This window comes from Hemiscyllium ocellatum, chromosome 3 (genome assembly GCF_020745735.1).
Source record: "Hemiscyllium ocellatum isolate sHemOce1 chromosome 3, sHemOce1.pat.X.cur, whole genome shotgun sequence".
Lineage (NCBI taxonomy): Eukaryota > Metazoa > Chordata > Chondrichthyes > Orectolobiformes > Hemiscylliidae > Hemiscyllium > Hemiscyllium ocellatum.
This window is the reverse complement of record NC_083403.1, coordinates 12,486,298-12,498,882: the sequence shown is the minus strand read 5'-3', so window position 1 is coordinate 12,498,882 and position 12,585 is coordinate 12,486,298. Positions and strand designations below refer to the sequence as shown.

The following is a 12,585-nucleotide window of genomic DNA, read 5'->3' as shown; positions in this document are numbered from 1 at the left end:
AGGAGGTATGATTACATTCGATTCCCTACAGTGTGGAAACAGGCCCTTTGGCCCAACAAGTCCACACCGACCCTCCAAAGACTAACCCATCCAGACCCATTTCCCTCTGATTAATGTGCTTAAAGCTTTGGGCAATTTAGCCTGGCCAATCCACCTAGCCTGCACATCTTTGGAGTGTGGGAGGGAACCCATGCAGACACGGGGAGAATATGCAAACTCTACACAGACTGAGGCTGGGATCAGATCCAGGTCCCTAGCACTGTGAAGCACCAGTGTTAACCACTGAGCCACCGTCCCACCATATATTGCAGACCCTGGAGACCTGAAAGGAAACAGAAAGTGCTGGAGAAACTCAGTAGGTCTGGCAGCATCTAAGTGAATAAATCAGACTGAAAACATTGACTCTGGTTTCTCTCTCCACAGGTGCTGCCAGCCTTGCTGAGTTTCTCCAGCACATTCTGTGTTTTTCAATTGAATTCTCAGTTATCCTGGTCCCTGAGGGATCAGTCAGCAATGCCTGACTTTGAATTATGTCTTTTGAAAAAAACTGACGTCAGAGATAAGGGGCAACATCGGTACAAGTTTGGACATTTCATTTACCTTTGGCACAACTGCTCTCTTGGTTGTGAGGTTGGAGGAGATTAAACGCAGAGTTGAGAAAGTTTAGAGCTGGAGAAACAGCGTCAGAGGAACAGGAGAGTTAACATTTCAGGCAGGAGCCTTCATCAGAGATCAATGCAGACCATCAGCTTTCTCTATACTCTCTTCCTTTTGAACCCTCCAGCAGTTTACATCAGGTTTCTGTCTGAAAGGCCAGGACCTTCCCATCTGATTGATGTGTTTTTAATTAGCGTTTTCACACTGCAAAGGAAAGCAATGCAGGGCAGTGGAATAACAGCAGACAAGGGGAACGCATTGCACCAGTCTTTGAAAGAGCTGGTAGAGCCTTGTTGTCTGTCCCACTCTCCTGTGATTTGTTTAACCCAATGTGAAGTGTTCTAACTCACTGTAAAACATCCAGGCTCTGCATTCACCGTCACACGGGAACTGGGTGGGAAATTCCGACAGCTCTGAAATGACACAGTCAGCAAAACCGAGATACGGTGGGGGGGGGGTGTTCTTTGCAAATGGTGACATACCTGTTGAGGCAAGCAGCCCTTATTAAAGGATTAACTCACGTTCACCCACAACCTGAGAGTGGATTATCAGGTAAACTGCAACCCTGCGGGCAACGCAGCTCTTCGGCAACTAATAAAATGTCAGCTGTGTTTCATAAGGTTACTGTGTTCCTGAAGAAGGGCTTATGCCCGAAACGTCGAATCTCCTGTTCCTTGGATGCTGCCTGACCTGCTGCGCTTTTCCAGCAACACATTTTCAGTACTGATAAATGTGGGAAATCTCACAGATCCTAATCCCATTTTTATGCTTTGCAATAGTGTCTGTCTGGGTCCTTGGTTATATTGTCGTTTCTGAGTCAAAATATTGATGATTTAATTCCTAATCTGGCTGCAAGGATTCCTAGCCCACTGAACGTCGATAATAATGCAACTGGGTGTCATAGTCATAGAGGAGAAAAGTGAGGACTGCAAGATGCTGGAGATCAGAGTTGAAAAATGTGGTGCTGGAAAAACACAGCAGGCCAGGCAGCATCTGAGGAGCAGGAGAATCGATGTTTCCGGCATAAGATTCCTGAAGAAACGTCGATTCTCCTGCTCCTCAGATGCTGCCTGGCCTGCTGTGTTTTTCCAGCACCACATATTTCAAGTCATAGTCATAGAGTCATATTGCACAGAAACAGACCCTTCAGTCCAACTCATCCATGCTGACCAGATATCCTAAATTAATCTAGTCCCATTTGCCTGCACTTAGCCCATATCCCTCTAAATCCATCCTATTCATATACCCATCCAGATGCCTTTTAAATGCTGTAATTGTACCAGCCTCCACCACTTCCACATTCAATACACATACCACCTCTACGTGAAAAAGTTGCCCCTGAGGTCTCTTTTACATCTTTCCCCTCTCACCCTCTAGTTCTGGACTCCCCAACCCTAGGAACAAGATATTGTCTATTTACCCTATCCATGTAAAGAGAAACTTGTTAGATGGCCCCTTGTTGGATAGTCATTGCCGTCCATTTGTGCAGCACCAATGTTACTTGCCACTTTGGCAGTCTGGCAGGTGGAGTATAATGTGGGAAAATGTGAATTTGTTCAATTTTGCAAGAAGAATAAAAAAAGCTGGAAATGATCTCAGTGCAGAATGACAGCAGAATTCCAAAGTGTAGAAAGATTTACGTATTTGGGTGCATGTATCACAAAAGGTCAGATTAGATTACTTACTGTGTGGAAACAGGCCCTTCGGCCCAACAAGTCCACACCGACCCAGACCCATTCCCCTACATTTATCCCTCCACCTAACACCACTGGTAATTTAGTATGGCCAATTCATCTGACCTGCACATTTTTGGACTATGGGAGGAAACCAGAGCAAACCCACACTTACACGGGGAGAATGTGCAAACTCCACACAGTCAGTCGCCTGAGGCGGGAATTGAACTCGGGTCTCTGGCACTGAGAGGCAGCAGTGCTAACCACTGTGTCACTGTGCTGCCTCAGTTGGTTAATGGGATGCAATTCTTTATTACAAAAGGAATTGAATGTAAAATTAAGAATGTTACACTTTTACAGGACATTGATGAGCTTATTATTATTGACCCCCTTGGTTGATAGATTGGACAGGCTGGTCTTGCTAGAAGAAGAGTGAGGAGTGGTCGGGTGGATGTGGCTCCCGAGGGTCAGTCCAGAACCAGGGGGCACTTAGGGTCAGAGATGAGGAGAATTCTTTTCTCTCAAAGTGTCGTGCACCATTGGAACTCTGTGCCTCAGAAGGCAGGAACGGTGGGGTCGTTGACTATTTTTAAGACCCAGAGGTGGATAGGTGTTTCTTCGACAGGGAATGAGAAGTTATCGGAGTGAACGGGAATGTCGATTTTTGAGACCAAACCTGATCAACAACGATCGTATTGAACGATGGAGCAGAGTTGTGGGGCCGAATGGTCTCCCGCTGCCGTTATTCCCGTTGTAATTTTTAAAATAAGTTTGGAACTGCAAGTGTCGGCTCACTTTTTAAAAGGGCCTTTAGCTTTTCAAAAGCAGCTTGGTACGTCTCAATCCCCGCCACCTTTTCTCCAGTCGGTCTGCAGACACAGCAGATACTGTGCTGATGTCTGGGATGGGACTTTCAGTCGAATCCTGGTATTCCCAATGACTTCCTGTTTCGTTATGGGGCTGGGGAACTTTGCTATTGCTTCTTACTTTCAAACCCTGGGTAGATGGAGTTTAATTCAGATAAATGTGAGGTGTTGCGTTTTGGGAAAGCAAATCAGGGCAAGACTTATACACTTAATGGTAAGGTCCTAGGGAGTGCTGCTGAACAAAGAGACCTTGGAGTACAGGTTCATAGCTCCTTGAAAGTGGAGTTGCAGATGTATTGGATAGTGATGAAGGTGTTTGGTATGCTTTCCTTTATTGGATAGTCCATTGGGTATAGGAGTCAGGAGGACATATTGTACAGGATATTGTTTCGGCCACTGTTGGAATATTGCATGTCATTCTGGTCTCCTTCCTATTGGAAAGATGTTGTGAAACTTGAAAGGGTTCAGAAAAGATTTGCAAGGATGTTGCCAGGGTTGGAGGATCTGAGCTACAGGGAGAGGCTGAACAGGCTGGGGGTGTTTTCCCTGGAACGTCGGAGATTGGGGAGTGACATTATAGAGGTTTATAAAATCATGAGGGGCATGGATAGGGTAAATAGACAAAGCCTTTTCCCCATAGTGGGGAAGCCCAAAATTAGAGGACATGGATTTAGGGTGACAGGGGAGAGATTTGAAAAGGACCTAAAGGGCAACTGTTTCACGCAGAGGGTGGTACGTGTATGGGATGAGCTGCCAGAGGAAGTGGTGGAGGCTGGTGCAATTACAATATTTAAAAGGCATCTGCATGGAAGATGAATGGGAAGGGTTTAGAGGGATATGGACCAAAAGCTGGCAAATATCAATGGGATTAATCTAGGATAGCGGGTCAGCATGGACAAGTTGGGCCGAAGGATCTGTTTCTGTGCTTTTCGACTCTATGACTCATTGTTAACCCATTGTATGTGCAACATTGGTTACTTCAGCCTGAGTAGGCCTGGGACAGGGTGTGAGTTTGGTCCAGGGTTTGAATTAGGGCCTGGAATTGGAAGAAGGCTACAATTAGGGTTAAATTTACAGTTTGGTATTTGGTCAGGATTAGCATCTGGTTAGAGTTAGGATAAGGATTAGGTTACTGTATAGTGTGGTTATATCAGTTTAATAGCTCCCTGTTGCCTAGCTGTTAGTCACAGTTCATGAATATGGGTATGCCGGGCTATATTATGAAATGATAAATCTCCCTTTAATAATTCAGTTCAAACACCCTTAGAGACAGAGGTCTAAGTGTAGTGAGACTGTAATCAGTGGGCGGACTTTATCCTCACTAAGATTTCATTAGTCAGTCTGTGATAAGAAAGCTGAGGAAGAAAAACAATGTTGAATATAATCAAGAAGAATTATTTTCCTCACACATATTGGAATGATTAATTATTTACCTGATACTGGAGTCTACTTGCTTGGGTTAAATCGTTACATAGAGACTCCTGCTCTGCGTTTTCTGTTAACCTGGGTCTGAAAGGCAGGTATATTGGGGAATCGTGCATTTTTACGATGACCCTGAGAGTTATGGGACTTGATTTTCAGCACCTTGCCCAAGTGAGGTGTAACAAATGTCAAGGGGAAATGGTTCAATTCTTGGCGAAGTCCCTCATTGTCTCGGAATTATGGGGAGTGAACGTTACTTACCACTTGTCAGTCCAAGCCTGGATATTGTCCAGATCTTGTTGCATTTGAACACGGAATGCTTCAGTGCTTGAGGAGTTGTGAATGTGTAATCATCAGCAAACATCCCCCACTTCTGACCTTGTGATGGAGGGAAGGTCTTTGATGAAGCAGCTGAAGATGGTTGGGCCCAGGACACTACCCTGAGGAACTCCTACAGAGATACCCTGGAGCTTGTATACTCTGTACCCCCAACAGGAAGACACAGTCTGAGTTTTCACACTATGGAAGCAAATTTCTTAGATACCAAGGTCATACAGAAACAAGTGGGTGGCAGTCAGTCCGATGCACTAGTTGAGGCTGGATGTACACAATCCCTGTTTATATGGGACCATTTTATGTCTGTCTCTGACCTCAGTTAAGCTGCTCCATGTTCTGGACTTTAATGTACTTCACCTGAACATAGACAGGTCCACCTGAGGCCACATGTGGGAATACCAGATTAGATTCCATTTCATTCCCTAGAAACAGGCCCTTCGGCCCAACAAGTCCACACCGAACCTCCAAAGAGTAACCCAACCTGACCCATTTCCCTCTGACTAATACACCTGACACTACGGGCAATTTAGCGTGGCCAAGTCACCTGACCTGCACATCTTTGGACTGTGGGAGGAAACCGGAGCACCCGGAGGAAACCCACGCAGACACGGGGAGGATGTGCAAACTCCACACAGTCAGTTGCCCGAGGCTGGAATCAATCCTGGGACCCTGGTGCTGTGAGACAGCAATGCTAACCACTGAGCCACCATGCTACCAGCTTTTTGTTTCCATGACGACTGAGATGACTGACCTCCAACAACTGCAGCCATCTTGCTATGTGCCAGGTATGGCTCCATCCAGAGAAGAGTTTGCTCCCTGAGACCCACTGGTTCCAGTTTTGCTCAGACTCCTTGATGCCACGCTTGGTTGAATGTGGCTTTGATGCCAAGGGCTGTCACCCTGATCGTAAGCAGCTCCATCAGGAGAGGTGGGTCCTGCTGAAACCAATCAACATGCAAGGTCCCCTTGGGCATATGAATTTAGGTGGAAAGGGGGAATCTGGTAGGTCACATGAATATGTAGATTCATTGGGTGCTGTGTGTAGCCTTTGCTTCCCATTGTCCTGACACTGGAGCACAGAGCTTCCCAAATTGCTCGTGCCTGGAGCGGCCAGAGGGGAGTTGCCTCAATAGTGCAGGCGCTGCTCGTCCATGGATAGGGACATCATTGGCACGGGTTTACTTTTGCCCATTCCTAACTGCCCTTGAACTAATAGGTCATTTCGGTGGACTGTGAAATTTAAACCCATTGCAGATATGTTGCCCTCCCCTCTACTTGGAAATATATCGCTGTCCTCTCACGGTCGCTGGGTCAAAGTCCTAGAATTCCCTCCCCAAGGACATTGTGGGTCAACTCTACAGGAGGTGGGCTGCAGCAGTTCAAGAGGGCAGTGCACTCCCACCTTCTCAAGGGGCAACTAGGGACAGGCAATAAATGCTGGCCCAGCCAATGACACCCACATCCCATGAATTAAAAAAAAAGGTAAATGGTTTGGTTTTACTACCATAAGACAGACATGGTTACCATGAGCTCAAGGGTACAGGAATTGTCAAGAGGACAGGTAGAAAGGAAGGCTAGGGGATGGAATAACTAACAACAAATGACCTTGAATCACTTTGTTCTACCATCTTATGACTCTCACTCTCCAAGAAACTAACAGCTACTGACCAGTCTCTCTTTCGTAGATTCGGCCATCACAATGGTTAAAGTACATTTGGCTAGCAGTTTCTTCCCCCTAGGCTGTCCTGCCTGCTGACCCCCGCACCCCCTAGCTGCCTGGACCCTCCCAGGTGGAGGATAAGCAGTAAAACAGGGGTGCGTTGCCTGGACAGGGTGGTTTCTGGGGATTGAGGGGAGAGAGGAGGGAGGGGACAGGAGCACAGCTTTCGGGCCCAGGCCCTCGGCCTTGTGGAGGTAGGTGGAACCTAAGGGCCCACTCCCTGTTCCCTGGAAATGTGAGGGGGGTTTGGTATCTGCCCATTCCTGGCCCTTTCCCACTGCTTCCAGGGAAAGGGTGGTTCCAGCCGAGAATGACAGCACCTGGAAGGGATTAGAAAACTTGTTTGCTGACAAGGCACTCCCAGCTGTGAAAACACAGTTGAGCAAGAATCTTTCCATCTAGCTCTTTAAGGATTTAAACAGCCGGTTAGTATTACAGGAAACTTGTTCTCGTGGGCGTGTCGGTGTGTGTGTGTATGTGTGTGTGTGTGTGTGTGTGTGTGTGTGTGGTGGGGGGGGAGAGAAGGCAGGAGGAAGAAAGTGCCCGTTGTTGTACTTTAACCATCGTGATAAGCTGATCAATAAAGAACAAACTGGTAAGTAGCTGTTAGTTTCCTGGATTTCCCAGGGAGAGTGAACGGGAAATGGAGAGAGCCTGGAGAAGGTAGAGAAAAATTCCCCCTCCATTCCCACCCACTCAGCTCTTTGGGTGAAAAGCGAAGGGTTGGGTTTATGCCGAGCGGTGGGCGAGGCAAGTGCAGACTCCCTTCATGTCTCCTGCTCCGTTTTCAGGTGTGTTCCTGCCAGAGGGATGGATGAACAGGAGCTGCTTTCACCGCGGACGGAGGGACGGGCGATGGACAGGAGCTCACGGCTTTCGGTCAGGGGCACAGGAAGACAATCCAAGCCCAGCAGCTTCAATGGCCAGGACTATGAGTCCCTGCAAAAGGCCTGCCTCCAGAGCCGCTGTCTGTTTGAGGACCTCAGCTTCCCGGCTGACAGGACCTCCATAGGGGACAGCAAGGTCAAAGCCGTGCAGTGGAGGAGACCTCATGTGAGTACTAAGTGGGTGCAGTGACACCATCCAAACTTTCCTCTATTGTTCAATTGTCCATGCCCAGCCCCTCCCCACAAACCCCCCCCGTTGCTAACTGTTGACCACTACCTGGCATCTCCCTTTGAATCCTGGGCAGAGGATCGATTCCCTAGGAGTCTGGCTGTCACAGAAATGATGTGAGTTCTGAGAGGGTGAAGAGGATCCCTCGGCCATGAGTGTGACAGCTGCACACATTTGCTGGTTACATCAGGAACTGCCCTTTACTGGCTGGTTGTGGTGAGCTTCGGTACCTCCAAGCTCACGGGAAGCGCCATCAAAATGCAAGGGGTTATTTTTATAACGTCCACAGGTTCATACTAATAGAAGTTGCTGCTGTAGTAGCAACAGTCAATTAACAACGTCAGCTAACTCTGTATGTCCTCCACTCTCCGGGTCGAACTTCGTACTTTCCAATCTCCCTTGGTCTCCAATACTCCATCCAATCAATTTTAAACATTCTCTGGATTAGTAGTCATAAAGGTATTTAGCACAGAAACAGGCCCTTCGGTCCAACCCATCCATGCCAACCAGATATCCCAACCCAATCTAGTGCCAATTGCCAGCACCCGGCCCATATCCCTCCAAACCCTTCCTATTCATATACCCATCCAAATGCCTCTTAAATGTTGCAATTGTACCAGCCTCCACCACATCCTCTGGCAGCTCATTCCATACACGTACCACCCTCTGCATGAAAAAGTTGCCCCTTAGGTCTCTTTTACATCTTTCCCCTCTCACCCTAAACCTATATCCTCCATTTCTGGACTCACCCACCACAGGGAAAAAGATTTTGTCTATTTACCCTATCCATGCCCCTCGTGGTTTTATAAGCCTCTATGAGGTCACCCCTCAGCCTCCGACGCTCCAGGGAAAACAGCCCCAGCATGTTCAGCCTCTCCCCCAGTGTTGTATCCCATTTTTTCCTTGCATTTCCCAGTTTATGGGCTTGTGTAGACAAATCTGAACAATTTCCCCTTGCACTTAGTTTTTTTCTTGGCCTTTCTGATGCATCATAACATCTTTATTCTAAAGGTAGGGAAGCAGAAAGCAGGAAACTAGCAGTCAGTGAGATTAATATCTGGAACAGGTAAAATATAACAAGTTAACAGCAAAATGTTAGCTATTTGTTAAAAAAACAAGACACTTAGATGAGTTTGAGGTAGTTGGACAGAAGTAACACGGGGTCATGAAAGGGGAATTATATTTAACACAATTATTGAAGTTCTTTAAGGCTTGTAATGTGCTGTGGATAACAGGGTACATGTGGATGAGCTATTCTTCAATTTACAAAAGTCATTTCTACATGCAGAAAGTAACAGCTGAAGGTTATGGCTAGCATATTAACACAGCTAGAAGGTAGGCTGGCTACCAGGAGACAGAAATTGATAATGAGCGAGTCATCTTCAGATTAACACGATGGACTGAATGGTTCTGCCACAAGGATCAATGCTGGGTCCTCGATTATTCACCACCCATATTGATGACTTAGATAGAGGACAGAGGATATGTATTTGCTGATGACACGAAGCTAGGCAGGAAGGTAAGTGGAGAGGAAGACCAGTGGAGGCTATAAAGCATTATAGGTTGGTTAAATAAGTGAACAAAGGTCTGGCAAATGGAGTGGTGTAGGAAGGTGTGAGCTTATGTGAGCACTTTGGCTCCACAAATACCCTCATTGCTGTGCCTGCCACACAGTGTGTTTTAACCTGTGAGTCAACTCTTAATAACAATAAACAATGATACGCATTTATTTGACACAATTAATACTATCACAACAAAATAACCCTATAAATGAACAATTTTCACTATAAGTGCTATCTTGTGCTTGAGCTTAACTCTGGATGATCATATCCCACCACAGTAGGGCTTGGCTGTGCTCTACGTGGCAATGATCGTCTGGTCGTCTTCTCCCGGTGGTCCCAGGGGTGTCTTCTTGCTCTTGAGTTACTGCCCTGAGCGTGGTGTGGCGATGATTCTTTTGCCTGAAAGTCTTTGTGCCCTTTTGGGAGAGTCTTCACTGTTTACCAATAGATTGACCAAGCTTGATTCCCCCTGATCAATCAGACCCAACCAGGCCGGGGCATGTTGATAGGACGGTGGTCCTTAGGCATCCATTCCTGGAGGTGCTGGGCGCACGTAGCCTCCTCCAAATAAGGGTGTCTGGTACACACCTCGGTGTTTCCGATCGCCCTGAGGATGCCATTCCATTGACTCCATTCAAACCCAAATTTGGGTGTGTATTGTAGGGTCTGCAGCTTCTGGGTTGATTGCAAACTGTTCGTTGGTAGCTACACCCTGCCTTCATTCTGCAGCGTGTTTATTACCACAGCCACTTCGGTCAAGGCTGGCCTTAGTTTCCCAGCATGCCTCAGTTATTGCCCATTCTTGTTCAATCTATCATTAATCCATCATTCTGAGTGACCCATCCCGCCACACCATCCTTAATGATTGAAGAGCACAAAGTCATGTTGACTATCCCTAATCAATCCTTGCCTTTCCAAATATGTGTAAATCCTGTCCCTCAGGATTCCCTCCAACACCTAGCCCACCAGTGACATCAGGCTCACTGGTCTATAGTTCCCTGGCTTGTCCTTACCACCCTTCTTAAATATTAGCACCATGTTTGCCAGCCTCCAGTCTTCCGGCACCTCACCTGAGGGTATTAATGATACAAATATCTCAGCAAGGGGCCCAGCAATCACTTCCCTAGTTTCCCACAGAGTTCTAGGGTACACCTGATCAGGTCCTTAATGTATCCAACACCGCCTCTTCCGCAGTACAGGCACTCGTTAAACTAAACGTGGGCGGCACAGTGGTTAGCACTGCTGCCTCACAGAGACCTGGGTTCAATTCCCGCCTCAGGCAACTGTCTGTGTGGAGTTTGCACATTCTCCCCGTGACTGTGTGGGTTTCCTCCGGGTGCTGCGGTTTCCTCCCACAGTCCAAAAATGTGCAGGTTAGGTGAATTGGCCATGCTAAATTGTCCATAGTGTTAAGTGAAGGGGTGAATGTAGGGGAATGGGTCTGGATGTGTTGCTCTTCGGCGGGTCGGTGTGGACTTGTTGGGCCGAAGGGCCTGTTTCCACACTGTAAGTAATCTAATCTATCAATATTTATTTAGATTCATAGAGTCATAAAGATGTACAGGATGGAAACAGACCCTTCAGTCCAACCCGTCCATGCCGACCAGATATTCCAACCCAATCTAGTCCCACCTGCCAGCACCCAGCCCATATCCCTCCAAACCCTTCCTATTCATATACCCATCCAAATGCCTCTTAAATGTTGCAATTGTACCAGCCTCCACCACTTCCTCTGGCAGCTCATTCCATACACGTACCACCCTCTGTGTGAGAAAGTTGCCCCTTAGGTCTCTTTTATATCTTTCCCCTCTCACACTAAACCTATGCCCTTTAGTTCTGGACTCCCCGACCCCAGGGAAAAGACTTTGTCTATTTATCCTATCCATGCCCCTTATGATTTTATAAACCTCTATAAGATCACCCCTCAGCCTCCAACACTCCAGGGAAAACAGCCCCACCCAATTCAGCCTCTCCCTGTAGCTCAAATCCTCCAAACCTGGCAACATCCTTGTATATTTGTTCTGAACCCTTTCACAACATCCTTCTGATAGGAAGGAGACCAGAATTGCATGCAATATTCCAACAGTGGCCTAACCAATGTCCTGTACAGCTGCGACTTGACCTCCCAACTCCTGTACTCAATACTCTGACCAATAAAGGAAAGCATACCAAACACCTTCTTCACTATCCTATCTACCTGCGACTCCACTTTCAAGGAGCTATGAACCTGCACTCCAATGGTTCAGCAACACTCCCTGGGATCTTACCATTAAGTATATAAGTCCTGCTAAGATTTGCTTTCCCAAAATGCAGACCTCATTTATCTAAATTAAACTCCGTCTGCCACTTCTCAGCCCATTGGCCCATCTGATCAAGATCCCGTTGTAATCTGAGGTAACCTTCTTCGCTGTCCACTACACCTCCAATTTTGGTGTCATCTGCAAACTTACTAACTGTACCTCTTATGCTGACATCCAAATAATTTATATCAATGACAAAAAGTAGAGGACCCAGCACCGATCCTTGTGGCACTCCACTGGTCACAGGCCTCCAGTCTGAAAAACAACCCTCCACCACCACCCTCTGTCTTCTACCTTCAAGCCAGTTCTGTATCCAAGTGGCTAGTTCTCCCTGTATTCCATGAGATCTAACCTTGCTAACCAGTCCCATGGGGAACCCTGTCGAATGCCTTACTGAAGTCCATATAGGTCATGTCTACCGCTCTGCCCTCATCAATCCTCTTTGTTACTTCTTCAAAAAACTCAATCAAGTTAATTAAATATATTCAAGAGGGAGGTGGGCATGGCCCTTGCAGCTAAAGGAGTCAACAGGTATGGAGAGGAAGCGGGAATGGGATATTGAGATTGTACGACCAGCCATGATCATATTGAATGGGGATTCGGGCACGAAGGGCCGAATGGCCCATTCCTGCACCTATTTGCTCTGTTTCCATGTACTGTGGTAAGAGGCATTCAAAACTATGAATTTTGATTTGATTTAAACCATTTTGAAATGACTAAATTAGGCAAAGTGCAACAAAGATTTGCAGATACATCTGTCCAGGTTAGTTAGGTAGGAGTGACCATCACACAGTCCTTCTGGAGACAAAGTCCTATCTTCACTTTGAGAATAACCTTTCTCCTAATATTTGATACTATCATCATTCTGGATAGTACAGATTCTAAATACATCCAGAAGCTCAAATTAGACCATCCATGAGGCTTATGGACCAC

At 46.7% G+C, this 12,585-nt stretch overlaps 1 protein-coding gene across 4 annotated transcripts in view; it reads left to right on the top strand.

The window, feature by feature from the left end:
• Positions 1-7,044: 7,044 nt before the first annotated feature.
• The window catches only part of LOC132836295 (calpain-11-like), a 100,384-nt gene continuing 94,843 nt past the window's right edge, over positions 7,045-12,585 (top strand). For 2 of the 4 annotated variants that reach the window (XM_060855711.1, XM_060855698.1), the window contains exons 1-2: positions 7,172-7,269; positions 7,466-7,727. In XM_060855711.1, the coding sequence (XP_060711694.1) occupies positions 7,485-7,727 (243 nt within the window). In that variant the 5' untranslated portion in view covers positions 7,172-7,269; positions 7,466-7,484. Of the gene's footprint in view, positions 7,100-7,171; positions 7,270-7,465; positions 7,728-12,585 lie in introns of those variants that run through there. The other 2 variants (XM_060855703.1, XM_060855718.1) reach the window with 2 other exon arrangements.